The 18,738-nt window shown below is 45.6% G+C and overlaps 1 protein-coding gene and 1 long non-coding RNA gene across 2 annotated transcripts in view; one reads left to right on the top strand and one right to left on the bottom strand.

Annotated features, from left to right (window-relative positions):
- Nucleotides 1–2,332: 2,332 nt before the first annotated feature.
- LOC142559768 (uncharacterized) lies at nt 2,333–3,332 on the bottom strand. Its single transcript, XR_012823244.1, has 2 exons — nt 2,939–3,332; nt 2,333–2,419 (listed from the first exon to the last, which is right to left on the bottom strand). It is a non-coding gene; the product is annotated as an uncharacterized LOC142559768 (long non-coding RNA).
- Nucleotides 3,333–4,865: 1,533 nt separating this feature from the next.
- The window catches only part of LOC142559750 (uncharacterized), an 88,397-nt gene continuing 74,524 nt past the window's right edge, over nt 4,866–18,738 (top strand). Inside the window, exons 1-3 of the mRNA XM_075671356.1 lie at nt 4,866–5,070; nt 10,652–10,682; nt 11,602–11,938. Of these exons, the coding sequence (XP_075527471.1) occupies nt 4,983–5,070; nt 10,652–10,682; nt 11,602–11,938 (456 nt within the window). The 5' untranslated portion in view covers nt 4,866–4,982. The remainder of the gene's footprint in view (nt 5,071–10,651; nt 10,683–11,601; nt 11,939–18,738) is intronic.

The following is an 18,738-nucleotide window of genomic DNA, read 5'->3' as shown; positions in this document are numbered from 1 at the left end:
CCGTACTAATTTACCGCGATGACCGAAGACGTTTCAGCTGCGTGTGCTGCTTGATGCATACACAGATGTTTCTGTGGGATCAGCAACGACCGTAGTAGAGCCCGGGGGCTCTTGCATTGCCCAGGGGGCGCTGCGAAAATGGTGCTAAAAAGCGCCCTCTGTCCTGAACTGGGTAGTACCCGTGGTAGTACCAAAGCTCGGTCGTCTGCTTCGGAAAGCACGTTTACAATATGGACCTGCCACTTTCGGTTCTGTTGTACCACGGCTTGCAGCGAATATCGGGCACAGAATATTTTTTCAGGGGTGGCACGCTGCGTAAAGGCAATAAATTATGCAACGCCGAATACGTGTACGCCGTTCAAGAAATAAGCAGCGAAGTTTTAGCGCGGTGTCAATCGCAAGTGAAGCGAGTCGCGTACGAAGTCGAACTTCAGGTAACCTTAAGGTTTGCACGCTGCTAGATTCAGGCGCACAAATGCGAGGAAATGCTTGCTATAAATTAAGTCGACAGCAGCGATAAGCAGACATCATGTGTACGGAACTGCTCGAGCGCACGATCGTACGCGCCGCGACGGCAGCGGTATTTCGACATGCCGCGAAACGGCGGGCCTCCTGCAATCTTTGTTGACTGCATGCCGCTAGACAAGTAGTTATGCTTGCAATGTAGTAGCGGCCATCTGTCCCTTTAGCAACTGATAAATAACTGATGCAATGCATATGAGCTCGTAGTAACGTACGTGCGAATCGCGCTGCAGCGCGAGCTCGTGCGCTGCTGGCTTGATGTAGCTTTTAACGACAGCGCTCGAACATCGATGTGCTGCAATCAATACTACGTTGTTGCGCTGCCAACGTGCTGGCTTGTGGTCAAGAATGAGCACATTTAACTCTCTAACCTGTACTGCTCGTAGTGGGGGTAGTGAGTTGTCGCCGAATCAGCCCGACCATTTGTGCTCATTTGCACGCACCTGTGGTCACTTCACCACCTCGCACCAGTCGAATTGTTAATTGTCGCTGTGGCCGGGTCTCGAATCGTGAATCACCATTCATTCCTGTTGCTATGTCGGTCTGCCGTCGGGACTGTAGGTACAAAGACCGAATTTTAGCAACGCAGATAATCAAGCAAGCTTCAAGACAGGCGAAGCAGTCAGCATGGCGCGAAGTTTCGCTTACCCAGCGCGACGAACTGCAGCTATCCAGCGCGCCCGACGCTCCGCTTCGTGAGGCATTGAAGGAAAACGGTAGAATCTGATGTTAGGATTCAGGCCTTCTTGTTCATGGCAGCCCACGACGCAGAAGTAACGACGGTGACGCTTTTTTGAGACTGAGCTAGGTCTCTCCGGATCGGCGTCGCCGATTCCTTCTGCTTCCAGCATTACGTCTCACGGAGAGTTCGTTTTCGTTAAACTATATATATATATATATATATATATATGCTGCCGCTAGCTCGCAGCGTGGTCTGTGAGAAGTGACGAGCCTTTTCGCACTCGCAACAGGGCAGAAAAAGGTGCGAATCGACGCAAAACTCGGGCTAGAAACGTGCTTCGCCACAGCCAGGGCTCAATACTACCCAAGCCGGTACTAACCAGATAACGTTTCGTGTGCCGCCACCAGGCGCTACTATACCTCAAACTCCAGCGCAAGACGCCCATATTGAAAATCTAGAAGGCAGAGCTCCTTAGCAACCGCGGTTGAACTCAAGTGGCTGAAAGACCGCCGGTAACGATGACTGACCCAGTACCAGCGCCGCAGGCGCGAGAAAGTCTGTCCGACGTATGTTCAGAGGCAAAGTTCTGACTGGTGTTGCGCGTCCCAGTTGAAAAAAACAATTGGACCCAATTGGAAAATTTCCACTTGTTTCCAATTGGTCCCATTTGTGTATTAGTACCCAATTGGGCCACTTGGAACAATTGGGCCAATTGGTTGTATACCATCTGGCTCAAATGGTGCAGTTGGCATAAAACCAATTGGTTGTATACCATTTGGCTCAAATGGTGCAGTTGGCATAGAACCAATTGGGCCAATTGGCATGGAACCAAATGGTGCAAATGGAGCCGCTCGACGGGTCAAATGGTTTCGACTGTGCACCGCCTGCCTGCGCTGTGTGAATCTGGCAAACTAGCACAGCAATAAGGAACCACATTATTACGTGTTGCTCGGCTAGTTGGTTCATATATATTGTGATCTAATATGATGCAATACAATACGAACAGCACAGAAAGAGAATCTCTTCATTAATACTCTTCCCCATGCTTTTCTTGCTTCACATCATATCACACAAGGAGCCACTACTTCCTTAAGATGATAACTACATGTGACAATGAGGCAACAAGTGAAAAGTAGGATTTAAAGCTTTATTACTGAGAAAAATGCAATTCGGGATACTGTTCATGGTCCTTTTCTGGTCTAGTCGCGCCACAACCTGCAGAAATGGATAAAAAAGAAAGACAGCATTGTGTATGGAATCCTGAAAAACCTGTTGCCCTCAAAAGCTGGCACGACAGGCAAGCTGACATTAGATAAAAAGGCACCTCAATTTTAATATCCAGCAATCCAACCAGGTTGAAGAGAGTCACAATTTGCGGTTTATGTAGCTAAGGTTCAAGCAGCAAATGCAAGAAAATTGTTCTAATCAGTATATATTTTTCGCTGTTCTGTCAATGTCAGCAATGTTCTCCCCCACGTAGTGATTCATACGTTTCACCAGTGCTGTCACGACGCTCTCGGGGAAACCTTGCTTTTAAAGAAACGCTCATGCAATACACTTGAAGCATTTTTGTCGAAATTAGTTCAGTGCATCATGCATATTTGCTATATTACACAAAAGCGTATACATATATCTGTGCAATCATTTAACTCAAACGAGTGTGCGTGACCCGTGCACTCGTGTAGTGCAGTAATGCAAATTAATTACAAGAGCTTTGGAAACGCGGAAACTTACCTCCGATCTGCAAAATTCTGGCAAGGTAGTGGGCACACGTGCCGGCCGCGTTTGTCCACTTCACCATATAAAAACCCGCCGAAAAGTCGTCGTCAGGCTTGAAATTCTTTATGTCTGTCACTGGCACAATTGCCAAATGTTTGTCGATTTCGTGCCGCACGAAGCACGCAAGGCGATCAGGACAAAGGGCAGAATGTAGTGCAGCACGCATGCACGACTGTTTTTGTTGCTGCCATGGTTGCTGCACACACGAGCACATGTTGCTAATGTTGATGTCGATTATGCTGTCCCGTTCGGTCACCAAGAAAAAATGACGCTGAGACAAAATTTAATTCCAAGGAAGAATTATTTCAGAGATGTGAAATATAAAATTTCAACAATATTGCTAAATTACAAATTGCATTATGCCTAAAAGTTGTTTGAGTCGTGTGTTTAAGAAACACATAAAAAAGTGCAAGTTTTTTTTTTTTACTATTTAACATGATCAATACATCGCGACCACTTTTTTTTACGGTTGTTCCCCATTTACTTGCCCTCCAAATGCCAAATAGTGTCTTCCAATCTCACGAATCCAATCTCGAATCTCGCGTCCAAATCTCAAAAGAGAAATCTCAAAAGGAAAAGAGAAATCTGCAAATTTTGTACACAAGAGAGATTAACATTTTCTCACTTAAATTTTATCCAAATGGTTTTGATAACTCCAATTGGACCATGTGGCAATTCGGATTTACCCAAATGGTCCTGCTGGAGACTCCATCTGGCCCAATTGGAAGGGAGGGTTTCCATATGAACCAATTGGCCGTTCTAACTGGTCCAAATGGTCCTGTTGGAGAAAACACTTGGTCCAATTGGAAATTGCCGTTTCCAGTTGGACCCATTGATATTTCCAAATGGTTTCAATTGTTTTTTTCGACTGGGGTCACAAGTTGGCGGCTGGACGTAATTGTATTTATTCAACCGTGTTTTTCACTAATTGCAACAATGTGTCATTTTATCGCATTATTGGCGGCGCCTCCAGGAAACCAAAGTGGCATAGGGGACACCAAAGCTAGAACCCAGATTGGTCCGTGGGTTGGGACTCGCCGAGGCCTGCGCGTGCCAGGAGTGTATAAGATCGGCCGGACAGCCGGCCCGATTCGGCCTCCCCTTGGTACGATTCGGCCTCCGCGGCCCCAACCCACGTGCCGCCCTGCTTCCAGCCTTGATCCCCTCGCTACCCCCTGGATACCCTGAAAATCCTGCGCCGCCTGCTTTACTGTAACCTCAGGTGCTCTCCCGGGGCCTCCGTTTGCCGGTTACAGGTGCCCCCCTGTAGCAGTACTTGTAAAAAATCCAATCTATCGTCGTGACGAAAACAGCGACCCGCTACTTATACAACACCGCAGTCAGAAATTAACTTGCCCCTTCAGACAAGCTATCACCAAATGGGGCGTCAGTGCCCCTGCCTCACCGCGCGAGCAGACAGCGGTGGAGCGTAAACTCGACCGCACCCCGCAATGCCGGCATGTCTAGGGGACAAACGCACGCAACGCGCGCTGAAACCTCCTCCGTAGTGCCTAGGCAGAGTCAAGGAGCAAAAGCCCCCAGATTTTCTCTCTCGCGCCCGCTCTTACTCGCGCCTGCGCACAAACGACTGGCGATCCCTCAAATGAACGGCTAGTGTTAGCGTCTAGGAATCAGTGTTGCTGATTTTGTGTGTTGGTGACGTCCATGAACTCCACAGATCAAAAAATGTTGTTAAAAAAATTCTGCTCGCTTTCCAAGGAAACCACTACACGTTTGGACACTTGGGTTGGCAGACTTTCTATTGCGCTACAAAATAGGATGTCTCTCTAAAATGGTAGGCTCCCTTTGAAAAGGGACGCTCATACCAAGCTCATACCATCATCATCACTTTGTATTTGCTGCAGTCGCTGATTGGTTCTTGATTCTGTGGTTCAGAGTCGAACACGGATTTTCGAATACGCCGGCGCGCGCGACGAGCGTTCTTGCGCGTGCTTTCCTTTCATTGTGCTTTGGTAAATCCTCGCCTGAGTCGTTTAAGATGGATCAGTGGGACTTTAATTGCCCCAAATATGTCGACCTAACCTCTGGAGTTGACGAGGACCCCGAACAACTTGAGCAATACTTTGGTGCGTTACGTTTTTCCATATTCTTGCGTGAGAAAGCATTTAAGAATATTGTGTGTTTGCGTGTGGCAAGCTGCAAGTATATCAGCTTGCCCCACGTAAGCGGAGATGCAGTTCACGCGAATATTGTTTCAATGCTGTCCGCAGTGCGTGCTTCTCTGTACTGTCTACGTAGTGCAGTTTTTCTGAAGCGCGGGAGCTTTGGTTTGCGTTTGCGCCTTTTACTAAGAGTGTACGAGCTGAGCACGAGGTCGCGGGATCGAATCCCGGCCACGGCGGCAGCATTTCGATGGGGGCGAAATGCGAAAACACCCGTGTACTTATATTTAGGTGCACGTTAAACAGTGGCGTAGCTAGGTCGTCTGGCACCCGGGGCCTTTAGCTATTCTGTCACCCCCCTCCCCCCCCCCCGGTGTAGTCGAGGAAGGCGAGGATATCGACAATTTTCGGGTGTCTTCAGACGTATATGACACCCCCCCCCCCCCCCCCTACTGGCCCCGTGCACCCGGGGCCCACGGCCCCCCGGCCCCCCCTGTTGTTACGCCACTGACGTTAAAGAACCCCAGGCGGTCGAAATTTCCGGAGTCCTCCACTGCGGCGTGCCTCATAATCAGATCGTGGTTTTGGCACGTAAAGCCCCATAATTTAATTTTAATACATGTGCCACAGAAACAAAAGCGTGTGCGTACTTCAAGTGTGGTGATGTGGGCTTGTTGGTCAATCGTATTGAACTGGGACAAAGCATACCTCAACACCAGGACATAATGGAACTGGACCTGGTGGTGGAACGCAGGATGTGTTCCACCACCATGAAGTGTACTACACTTCATTCCAATTCAATAGCACATTTCACAGTGGCTTGAATAGTAATCTAGAACAACCAATGGCTATGGCGTTGGGCTGCTGAGCACGAGGTCGCGGAATCGAATCCCGACCACAGTGGCCGCATTTCGAAGGGGGCTAAATGCGAAGACACCCGTGTACTTAGATTTAGGTGCATGTTAAAGAACCCTAGGTGGTCGAAATTTCCGCAGTCCTCCACTACGGCGTGCCTAATCATCAGAAAGTGGTGTTGGCACGTAAAACCCCATAATTTAATTTTTTTTTAAAGTGTCCGAGCAATAAAGATGTTCGCAGTGGTGGGCGACAGTGGTGGCAGTGGTGGGCGACAGTGGCGACAGTGGTGGCCTTGGTTGGCTGCCTGATAGTCGGTTGGGCTCCCGTGGCTAATGAACCATTGTTATGGTACTCTCAGTCTACTTTTGTTAAGTGAGAGCTACTCAAAGAATGCAAGCAGGATAAGCAGTAACCGGTCCACTTGGGGGCGCATTTTTGGAAGCGGTGAAAGCAGTCGTTTCGGAGCATACCCGCATAGGTGCACGTGCGAAAAAAGCACTCCGGAGCGACCGCACTAGGTCAGCTACACTACTCACACTGAAAACTTGTAGCGCTGACTTCGTCCGTGACATGTGACGCAGACGAGTCCTGAAGAGAGATGCTGAGCGGTCGTCTGTTGCCGTGGTTTTCAAGCTATCGTTCTCAAGCGACCTTGTGAACATTATAACGCTACCGCCGGCTTAACTGATTGCTTGTTTACGTGATCAAGGCGCGCGATGAGATACACCCTTGCGATTTTTTAATATCGCGTTAGCGTCGACCATACGGCGTGTCAGAGGCCTTGTAACGGCGAGGGGCACTCCTGAAGCGAACAGCGCAGCAAACATCATTCGAACTGGAAATAGCAAGGTTCAGACTGGTGTTGAGTTTGCGGGGCACTTTTTCGTTGCTGTGTGCTTTTTTCGTCGCGATGATAAATTTGATTTTTTACAAGTACTGTAACCGATGTAACCGACATACGGAGGCCTCAAGAGAGCAACTGAGATTATAATAACGGCTGTGTCTAAAGGTATGTCGGACGTACCTGCTTTGCTTCCGTTTCGCTAGCTCCGCTGCTCCCGTCTACCGATTTTTTTCACACGTTTTTTGCAGAAGGACGTTTATTAACTAAGAGCGGACCATTAAAAAGTGCTTTTGAAAAGTCACGCTGAGCAGTATGCGGAAAGCCTGGCATGAGCGAAGATGCTACTGGAGGAGAGCAGGCCCAGTCAAATTTAAAAGTTAAAATGAGTGGTAATCGCTCTGTTATAGCCCTGTCATCGAACATTATGGTGGTTTCCAATTTCTAAAGGGCGCAGAAGTGAACCTTGCAATGTATACAATGAAACTGCTGTGAACTTTACAAACTCTATAAACAATGTCACTTAATGTGCAAGATCTGTTCGGTTTGCTACTGTGTAAAGAAGACAATAGGAGCGGCTGTTTAATGCTATTTTAGAGAGCAGCGGACTACATGCACCAACATTTTTCAGGTTCAGGCAGTCAACGTTTGGAGCCAAGTGACCAATCAAAGCCTTGTGACAACACTGTCACTGGGTTCGCATAAATCAATTATGCAAGCAGTTCGTCACAACACAACATCCGCCATTCTAATTGCAACGCCGCACCAGTCAACCGTAGAGTAGCAGACGAACAGGTTATACAAGTCACAGCGACAGCCAACGGGTAAACAAGAGTGGGCGCAAGCGGCTCCTATAGAAGCCAGATATCTGTGCAGGTCTGGTGTACCAGTAGGTCATGGTCAGAACCTTGCCTTGGAAATCGCCTTTTGCACCTGCGTAACTGTCGCCAATCCCGCTGCATCCCGCCGCTACTAGGCTGCTGACATGCCACGCGGTCAACGCTCACGTGATATTATTTAAAAAATTGCAAGGGTGTGCACCTCTGTGCAACTTCTATGAAACCATTCAAAACTCAAGCATAACTTCCTTCCCCCCCCCCCTTTCTTTTTCAATGCCATGAAGTGTGCTTGCCAAATGAGACCTGTTCTGCTTGCATATTGCTACTTTTGCTTATTGTGATAGGAATTTTTGCTAACATGGCAATGTTAATGGCTATCGAAAGGCTGGCACCATAATTGTGGTAACCTAATCATGTCTCTAATTTGTTTCCATGGTTTTTGTGTTAGCACTGTCTAAAGTGATATTTCGGACTTCATACGAGAAGCTTTAATTACTGGTCAGAAAGACAATACACAGAAACTGCACAGTGGGTAATGAGAGAAACTGTAGTGGAGAGCCCCAGATTAATTTCTGGGTTTCTTTAACATGCACCTCAATCCAAGTACACAAGAATTTTTACATTTTGCCTCCATTGAAATGTGGCCGTTGCAGCTGGTAATCAAATACACAACTTTGTGCTCAGAAGCAGAACACCATAGCTGCAGCAGGTTGAAGTATTACATGAAATTCCCATTAAAAGCAGCAATAGAACTCTTCAGATAAAATACATAGACCAGCATTGGTTGCATAAGGCAAACGGCGAGATCGGAAGTTTTACACTGCTGTCGGAGGGTTTGCTTTGCTGATTGTAGAAGCACATCAAATGGATAGGGGTGTGCAAATATTCGAAACTTTCAAATGACGAATCAAATAGTGTCCTATTTGATTTGGTCTTTGAACCGAATAGTCACTATTAGTAAATTTGAATATCTTTCTAATACTTTTCGAACATCTTAAAACATCAACTGCACCCAATTAAACATAAGGTTGCAGCAAAAGTATGGTAAATTTTTATCCCCACGGCCATAGTATAGCCAGACCTAAAACACGAGAACTTGCATAGTGGAGCAGGCTACGTTGCTTAGGTAGCTATACTTTATTGGCTATGCAGCAATCATTCACACGCTCTTACTGAAGAAACTACTTGTTTGCCACTAATGCTCCATTTGTGCTTTTAATAAGTGCTTCATGTGTACTATGTAATGACAGAACCTTGCTAAATTTAAGAGCACTAGGATGTGAACATTTTTTCATATTAATTGTGATAATGGGTGTTCACTGTTCGAGAACTATGCAATATTCGACTTGCTTCTGGCACTATTCTATTCGGTCTCAAATATCACTATTCGCACACCCCTGCAAATGGAGAGGCTTATCATGAAAAGATGCCATGGATGCTTTCACCTCATCAGGATATAGAACAATTCACAAATGTACTTTTGGCATTCGAGCTGGCAAGGCTGGTAAAGAAATCAACAAGACTGTGAACTGTCAGTCCTCTTTCTGTGTTTGCATAGTTCACGTCAAGACACACACGAGATGTAATCAAAACCAGAAACAACCACAAAGTGACCGCAACACAATAAGGCTCTGTGCTAAGGAACAAGACAGTTGCATGTTGTTTTCTAAGAAGAGGCCAAGAGGGCGGAGCTGCAAGTCTGCCATATATATACCTGCAAACTTTCACGGTTTTATTGTAAATGCCCAATTTCGAGAGGTTCTGTAGATTGTCTTATTGACACCATTAAATTTACAATTTTTAATTTGCATCCAATTTATGGCAAAGCCGATCACAACCAAATGTAAATACAGTCTGCCAGTTTTGCAGAGGCTGACTTTTTGTACCCGCTCGATTATTGTGACCTACCAGCAGCAGTGCCACCACTAAACATGGCAGCTGAAATTTAGGCCGCTGTTACAGGAATACTTCATGATTTCATTTCATGAACATCTACATTTTTCTGTTATGCAGATCACTCTTGCTGCACATATAAAGCAGCGTGCATTTTTGCAGCATCCCTACAGAACAAAGTCAGCAAATTTTTTTTAATAAGCAGTCAACATCGTGAGTAATAAGACAATTAAGTATTTATCACATTTTAAGTCGACAAATCTTGTTATACTTCATTTAGTTTAGCTCAGACTCTGAATTAGGCTCTTAATTTTCCACTTACAACTTATTTAATGCCTCTTTTGTGCCTCTTCATCTAGTAAGCATGGAATCGGTCGTACGAATAACTTGTTATTCATTGGTAAAAGTCGGGAAGTGTAAACTGTCTAAGAACAATGGTAAAAGCCACTAATTGTGTCTCGTGTCCACCACTCCTTCTCTGAAGTGTTGTCTGCTTCGCATGTCACAGATGAAATTCCCATTACCCGCCATGGTTGCTCAGTGGCTATGGTGTTGGGCTGCTGAGCACGAGGTTGCGGGATCGAATTCTGGCCACAGCGGCCGCATTTTGACGGGAGCGAAATGCGAAAACACCCGTGTACTTAGATTTAGGTGCATGTTAAAGAAACCCAGGTGGTTGAAATTTCCGGAGTCCTCCACTACAGACTGGGATACATAGCGCAAAAAATGACACAGGGACAAGCAGAACACAGGAACACTGTGTTCTGCTTGTCCCTGTGTCATTTTTTGCGCTATGTATCCCAGTCTGTTTGTATCCCACCAACACACCCAAACTTCTTCCCTGCTAAAGTGCATCCTCCACTACGGCGTGCCTCATAATCAGAAAGTGGTTTTGACACGTAAAACCCCATAATTTAATTTAATTTTTTAAAGAAATTCCCATTATTAGGTGACACTGTTCGCTGTACCATATGACAGCCATATGATCCCTGTGCAAGTGGTATCTTAGAACTTTTGAAAAATCCCCAGTGATGGTGATGGGAATGTTTTAGCACGGCTTATTGTGCACAGTGATGCCCATGTTTCCGACTTGTCTCAACGTTTTATTTTACAGATACCGACCATGAAGAGGAGCAAAATTTCAAGTATGTTGCAAAAAAAAAAAAAAAAGGGAGAGAGGAGGCTTGCCAGCATTACTGGGATAGTTTAAAAGTGATTAGGTTGTAGGTTGCCTTTTCATGAAGGACTGCTTGTTGTGCTAATTAAAAGAAATGAAGCAAGAAGCCGGTTTACACAACAACTGTCTTTGAATAAGCTAGCATTTGAGGACGTCTTGCATGATGCTAAAATTAGCATGGCTTGAATGAAGATGCGGCCAAAAATTAACAAGTAAAAGCACTGAACCCCTTTTTTTGTTATTGACTGATACGTTTGTGTTTTGCAGAGGATCATCAGTTATATTTACTTAGTAGTGCCATTGGAAATGAAACTTCTTTTAAAGGCTGAACTAATCACTGGGATAAATTCTGCTCCACATAATGTTGTGCACTATTTACTCATGCCATTGGTAGGAGCTGCCAGTCTACAAAAACATGGAACAGGCAAATACATAACCAGCAGTCACAGAAACAGCTATAAAAACATGAGGATTTTGCAGGATGTAGAAGGATTTGCCATACACATATGGAAATAGTGCATAGAACAACCATGTGCAGAGCTGACATTTGTTTTGAAAAATATTGGAGCAAGAAATCTAATTTTATCTTTCTGTGAAGTTGCTATGACTGCTACCCTTGTTAACCCAAGTAACTTCCTGTAATGAGTTCGTCATGGAAAGCATGCTGACGCAACCTTCATCTTCCTAATATGCTGCATACGATTCCTTTGTGTTGTTTTTGTGAACTAGCTGTATAGATTCGGGGCAATCTCATCTGCCCAATGGGCTGGACATTGTCAAAGAGGGGGCCACATGTGGCCTGTAGGCTCTATTTTGTAGGTCTGGTGTATTGACTGTATGATCAGTCTGTGAGAGTAAAATTCACTTACCTTATACTTCTTTTGTAGAAGGATCACTAGAAGTGTGTCTGCTGCACTAACAGCAAGTGGGGTCCCAGCTGGTGCTCAAGGGACTCGACGACAAGGTGCACAATCACCAGAGCAGTCAGCTGTTGAGAGAGTTACCAACAAATTTAAGCAGCTACAGACAGGACATGCAGAGTGTAGTAAAAGGACGGCCTCTGAAGAACATGTGCCCAAAGATGAGCTGCAACCTGAACTTAATGCCAAATCTGTGTCCTCTACAGAGGTGATTTCAGGTATTTTAGCATACACTGGAAAAGAGAATGGAACACAGAAAAATGCCCAGCTATGCACCCAAGTGCCCAAGAAGACTATATCACAGGTATGGAACCTTTACTACATGTATCGCTAAGAATATATCACTTAACCTCCATGTGTGCTGTTGAGCTTGACATCTGCTTAGAGTAGTGGCAGGCAGATGCTAGCTTCGCTGTTTGTTCAGCTTTTTGTGCATGTCTTCATGAGATGATTCCATTCTTGAGGTGCACTGAGCTTTGCTTAGGCATTTCAAGTTCTTTAAGTATTCGTAGGATGGGGAATCATGCTGATTACATGTGGCTTCATTCAGCTATTCCTAGGTGTTGAGCATGGGCAAAGTTCTTCCTTCTGGATTTCATGAGCAGCCTTTTTATGTAGTTATCCTGCTCTGAAATATGTCATGTAAGATCAGGAAATTGGCAGGGGCTAGAGAGGTGAAATTATTGCAAGCAAACTGTTGCCGGGGAGCTGCTGATATGAAATGCAACTACGTTAGGGGACTGTGGTATAAAGGTTATAAACAGGGGTAACGTGCCTCAGAAAGGCTGACCAACGTTTCGATAGGAGGACCTATCTTTGTCAAAGGTGGCTTCGTTATCCTCGGCATGTTAGTTTTAATGGGTTAGTAAGCGACGTCATGTGCTGTTGGTTGTGGTGGCTGTAAAGGGAGAGATCGCAAAGAAGGTGAGTGCTCTCGCCTGATGTCTGTAAGCATGGTTCCCAAGAAGGGACAAGAGTGGGAGAGGGAAGGCAGGGAGAAAAGAAAGAGAAAAGAAAGGAGACCAAGAGGGGAAAAAACAGAACAAGAAAAGAAAACGAAGGGCATGGGAGGGTGTTGGGGGGGGGGGGGCAAGAGGTTTGGGGGCATTCAGAGGTCTCATTGGCGGCATGCTTTTGTGGCTTTAGAAGAGCCGGTGAGCCAGTCAGTGCGTGAGTCAAAAAAAAAAAAGACCCAAAAAGACATCCGTTGAAACAATGACTTGAGTAGCGTAGCAGCAATGCGTCGGGTAATTTTGAAGGAGTTAAGATGGTGACAAGGAGTTTGGGGTGCAATGCATTGGGTGGCTGGAAGGCAGTGGTTTGGTCTCGCAAGGGACGTTAGCCCGAGTAGCTCAACACAAGCGTCGTCACGGCGGTATACAGAAGTGGTGACACCCTGTGTGACTGAGGTGCCGAAAAAGGTAGCCTGGTGTCTGAGACGTTGGAATATGTTGGTGAGGGTGTTTTAAAATATAAAAAAATAAAAAATAGACAAAAAAGGGGGGAGGGGAGGGGGGTGAACTGAAACCGAAGTAACAAATATGAGGGTGACAAGAGTAAAAGCAGGTGGGGGCAAGTGTATATGGGAAAATGGATTGTATAGTTGATAGCATATGCATAAAAACGTGGAAGAGTATTAAATTGTGGAGTAGGCAGGAAAAAAATTGGTAATAGAGGAATAGGTGAGGTTAAGGGCAATTAAGGTTGGCTGGTGGCACAATGTCTTTTGTGCCTTGGTTGATGATATGAGAATTTCAGATTTTAAGTTACAGCTTTTAGAGATTCTAAGTTGCCATGTGCCACATTAATTCCTGTCAGGTGTAGGCATTCAAACTTGTGTATGAGTTATGATTCCGTATACTTCCTCTCATGAGGTGAACGGAAATTTGTTTGCAGCATGTAGAGCCTTGCTTGGTCGAATACGTGACCATGTTCATTGAAATGGCTGGCTACTGTTTTAGGTAAACTGTGCTTTGTAACTGCGCGGTGACCGTTGAGTCTTGTACAAACTTGTTTTTTAGTCTCACCTATGTATTGTTTGCTACAAGTGGCACATTCTAGACAGTAGTCTATGTTGTTTGATGTGCAGATGAAACTCGAAGTTACCTTATGTGAGTAATTCGACGCTGTATTTTTTACTGTAGTAGTAGATTAAATACCGTATTTACCCGATTCTAAGCACTCCCTTTTTTTCACGATCGCGATGCCCAAAGTGAGGGGGGGTGCTTAGATTCGAAAAATCTAGAATGACCCCCCCCCTCCCTCTTTTCGCTGCGACATCACAACGAGATGGGTGCGAGAAATAACATTTTATTTTGGAAACATTCAAAAGAAATATCGGTGTAGACAGTAAACCCACCGCTTGTGTAGGATGCTTAGTCACTATCACTGCCACTCGAGTTGGTCACACCGCTTGAACCGCTGCTCTCGGTATCCCACAGCAGGTTGTCTTCCGTTCCGTCGAAGTTGTTTGTGATCGAGCACTTCTTAAATGATTTGACCACAACGTCCACTTGGACCCTCTTCCACGAGTCCGAAATCCACTTTGCGATGGTTGATGGGGACGCTTTTCTGCAGCTTTCCCGTCGGCGTCTTCTTCCGGTCAGGGTTTCGTACCCACTCTTCGTACTCCTGTCGGAAATTGGCTTTGAAGGGATGACTGAAACTTCGAGGGGTTGCAGCACTGGCGTCATGCCACCCGAAATCACAACCACGTCGCTATTGATGTTCCGAAGCTTTGTCTTTACCTCTGGGGTCAGATGGCCGCGAAACGCGCCCAACAGAAGACTCAACCACGTGCCTGCAGGTCTGCCGAGCAATGATTCCAGAGTGGGCAAGCACATTTGGCGGCCTTGGCTACGCGCTCTGCCTAACAAATAGGGGGATGCTTAGATTTGCATGCAAACTTTTTTCCTAACGTTTTCGCGAAAATAGAGGGGGGGGGGGGTGCTTAGAATCACAAAAATATGGTATGTTCCTTCAGGTGTTTGTACTGACTGGCGGTACAGATACCTGAAAGAACACATTCCACCAGGCCCGCACGCACCGTACATAATATACCTGAGTGGGGGCGCAAACATCAGATATTCTCCCACTGGTTTGTAATACGCCAGTTGACATCATACACTTCTTTATCAATGTAGGTACAAACAACCTCGATACACAGAGCGCCGCAGAAACGATCGAGTCTATTAACGCCATAATATGAACAATTCAATCCGCTCACCCAAACATACACATAACCATAACAACTGTCACTCCCCACCTACAAAACAAACACCCACCCACTAATCCACCAAACACACTCATGAAGCACAATGAGGAGACCAACAAAGTTAACTCATTAATTTTCAACTTGGAGAGCTTCTACAAGAACGTTGACACGATGCACCACACAGAAATACACGAAGCACCGCACGAACATCTAGCTTGGGATGGCTTCCACCTAAACTGCAGAGGAATACAGCTAGTTTCTTAACACGTCAAATCCTTTATTAAAGGGCCCCTCACCAGGCCCCATGTCAAATTTTGGTTATACGCTGGAAGTTGTTACGTGTCTTCTAGGGAGTGTTCTGCCTCAAAAATTTTTCAAATCGGCTTATTGATTGCCGAGATAGAAATATTTCAGTGCCGCAAACCCATGATTTCAGCAGGCGGGCTCCACTGCCAAGCAAGACGCTATCTCCACTCACCCCATCTAGCCTCCGGAAGCGAAATTCCTTCCCTGCGTTCTCTCATAGCGGACCATGAGGATTGCATGACACATACGTCACAAAAAAATGAAGGCCTTCATTGTTTTTTTCTCCTCGCTTTTTTTTTCCCCCAGCATTTTGAATTTCTGCTGACGGCATCGCGCGCCCGCTGTTGTCTTGTTCGTGCAGCTTACGATTTTGTGCACTGTGCACAAGGAAACATCACTAGCGGTATAATTCAGTGCTACACGAATACTGAGGCAGAACAAGCGGCTCGCAGAGCATGATCACGCGCTGGAATACAGTAAAAAAGGGCATAGTTTTGGTACCTGCCCATGTCACCGCACGACCGTGGGAATAAGCAGACAAAGCGGAAGTACATCTCTCTTGCTTTGGTGCAAAGTAAAACAAAAAACATGCAGACATTCTGCTTGTGTGTGCATGTGTGCGTGTGTGTGTAACTATTTGGAATCCGGCGATTGGGAGGCCCGGACCTGGGGTCGCCTAGATGGCCACTGGGAGCTGCTGCTCTCGTGCGGCCTCCTTGGCTCGCTGGACGGCCCAAAGTTGGTCTTGGAGTTCTGAGCTGAGCAGCACGGCCGACCACCGCGCCCGTAGATTTTCTGGGGAGGCTGCCATTTTATTTTGGTATATTTCACATCCCACAACATGTGTTGAAGGGTGGCTCTAACAGACTTGCATAGCTTGCACGTATCGCTCTCGTATATATCGGGGTAGAAATTTTTTAGTTGCACGGGACTCGTATAAGTTTCTGTTTGTAGTCACCTCCAAGTAACGGACTCAGCTCTGTTCAGTTTAGTGTGAGGCGGTGGTAATACTTGCCTCCGATTTTGATAGAGTTTGGTAATATCACTAAATCTTGTTAATATATCTTTTTCTCTCCAGATTTCCTCCTCCGCGTTCTCCTAACCGATGGAAGTCACTCTTTGCTCAGCTCGGCGAGTAAGACCTCGAGCTTCGCGGTGTGCTACCTTGTTGAGGTTGACTGCGGGAATGTCTGGAGTCGTATGCGCTGGGAACCAGAGCAATTGCCTGCCGTTCTCCTCTGCATTGGAGAATTTTGCTTCATTGACTCTGATGATGTGCCATGCCTCAGGAGAGATCCTACCTTTTGCGTAATTTCTAATGGCCACTTGAGAATCGCTAATGAAGTACTGAGCATTCGTGGAGACCAATGCTAGTGCAATGGCTACCTCCTCTGCTGTCTCGAAATGTTTGGTATTAACTGATACGCTTGCAAGGGGTTTTTGGGTGTGATCTACGATTACTGCTACATAGCTATTTCTGTTTGGGTATTCAGCCGCGTCTACGAAAATTGCTCTGTCGTCTGACCCAAAGCTTTGGATAATTTTCTCTGCTCTACTCTTGCGTCTGCCGTCGTTGTAACCTGGATGCATGTTCTTGGGTATATTTGGTACTAGGAGTTTGTCACGAATTTCTCTCGTTATCGTCCTCTTTTCCCCGTATAGATTGTGGTAATTAATTCCTAGTTTGCTTAGTATATGCCGTCCCGTTTTGGTTTTGGTTAGTCGCTCTGCTTGAGATGTTTGTTGTGCTTCTATGAGTTCGTCCAGTGTGTTGTGGAGTCCTAACTTTAGCAAGAGATCCGTGCTCGTACTGATCGGAATCCCTAGTGCTAGTTTGTATGCTTTTTTATCATGTTGTTAATTTTACGCTTTTCAGCTGCAAACCAATTGTGGAAGGCTGCTATGTATGTGATCTGACTGATTACGAATGATTGTATCAGCTGTATGATACTTTCTTCCTTCATACCTTGGTGCTTGTTAGTAATTAGTTTGATTAATCTCATGGTGTTTGTTACCTTTGTGTCTAACTTCTTTATGGTTTCCCTATTTGTGCCTTTGTTCTCGATTACCAGACCCAGCACCTTGAGCTGGTTGAGTATTGGGATATTCCGCCCGTTCTTGTTGTGTAGCCTGATTTCCTCATGAGCCTTGTTTCTGTCGTATCCTTTGGGAGGCCTGCCTCTAAGTGTGGGGCGGTACAATAGAAGTTCAGATTTCTCTGCAGAGCATGTGAGGCCTGTTCCTATGAGGTGTTCCTCTACTGTGTTAAGTGCAGTCTGGAGTCGTTCTATTGATCCGTCGCTGCCATCACAAGTCCAGATAGTAATATCGTCCGCATAGATTGTGTGATTCAGGGACTCTATGTGATTTAATTTTTTGGGGGAGTCCCATCAAGACGAGATTAAACAGCATCGGCGGGATGACAGCGCCTTGCAGCGTGCGGCCCCCCCTATGTCGATCTCGGGCGACTTGAGCTCTCCGACGGAGACTACTGCTTTCCTATCTGATAAGAAGCTCTTGATGTAGTTATACATCCGTTGCCCTAGTCCTATTCGTTCAATGTTTTCCAATATGGTTGCGTGGTTGGCATTATCGAAAGCTTTTTTAAGATCAAGGCCCAAGATGGGGGGGGGGGGGGGCCCTTGTCGAGCACGTTTTATAATCGATTATCTGATGCTTAAGTTGGAGCATCGTATTTTGTGTCGAAAGATTTTTGCGAAATCCTATCAATGTATCTGGGTATATGTTATTATCCTCTAAGAAGTTGTCTACTCTGTTTAAAATTGCATGTTCCATTAATTTTCTAACGCAGGATGTAAGGGAGATTGGTCTGAGGTTGTCGATCTCAAGCTTCTTACCAGGTTTTGGAATGAGCGTTATCGTCGCTTTCTTCCATTGAGCTGGCACTTCTCTCTTTACCCAACACTCGTTTATGTATTCTGTTAGTTTGGCTATCGATTCATCATCGAGGTTCCCGAGAGTCTTGTTGGTTATACCGTCCGGGCCTGGGGCGGATTTGGTGTTTAACTTTTGTTAGGTCGCGCGGATTTCTGCCTCGGTGAGTTCTTCGTCTAATTTTGCGTTTGTATTCCCGTTGTAGCTAGGATAGATGCAAGGGGGTGCCTGTGTTAAGTATTTCTGCTGTAATTCATTGAGAAATTCCTCTTCTGTGCCCTCATATGCATGTATTAACTTATTAATGGCTTGCATGTGATTTTTCTTGTTATTGTCATGGTCAAGCAGGAACCTGAGCATGTGCCAGGTTTTGCCGGTGCTTAATTGTCCGTCCATGGAATTACATATTTCGTCCCATTGTTGTTTGGTCAATTGCTTAGCATGTTCTTCTATTTCTTGTTGAGGAGCGCTATGCGCTTTCTTAACTTTCTGTTATGCTTCTGACCACTAAGTATATTCTGAAGCGACTGCTTAGCTTCCCACATGTGGAGAAGTCTGCTGTCGCATTTATCCAAGTTAGATTCAGGTGGTGCTATTTTTGTGGCAGCTTTGATGTCATCACTGAGCTCCTTAGTCCATTGTTCTATGTCTGCGATTGATTGTTGCTGTGTCGTCTCACGTTCTACGAA

This window comes from Dermacentor variabilis, chromosome 1 (assembly GCF_050947875.1).
Source record: "Dermacentor variabilis isolate Ectoservices chromosome 1, ASM5094787v1, whole genome shotgun sequence".
In the NCBI taxonomy this organism is placed as follows: domain Eukaryota; kingdom Metazoa; phylum Arthropoda; class Arachnida; order Ixodida; family Ixodidae; genus Dermacentor; species Dermacentor variabilis.
Note: the sequence above shows the minus strand (reverse complement) of the source record. Positions and strands in the feature narration are given on the sequence as shown.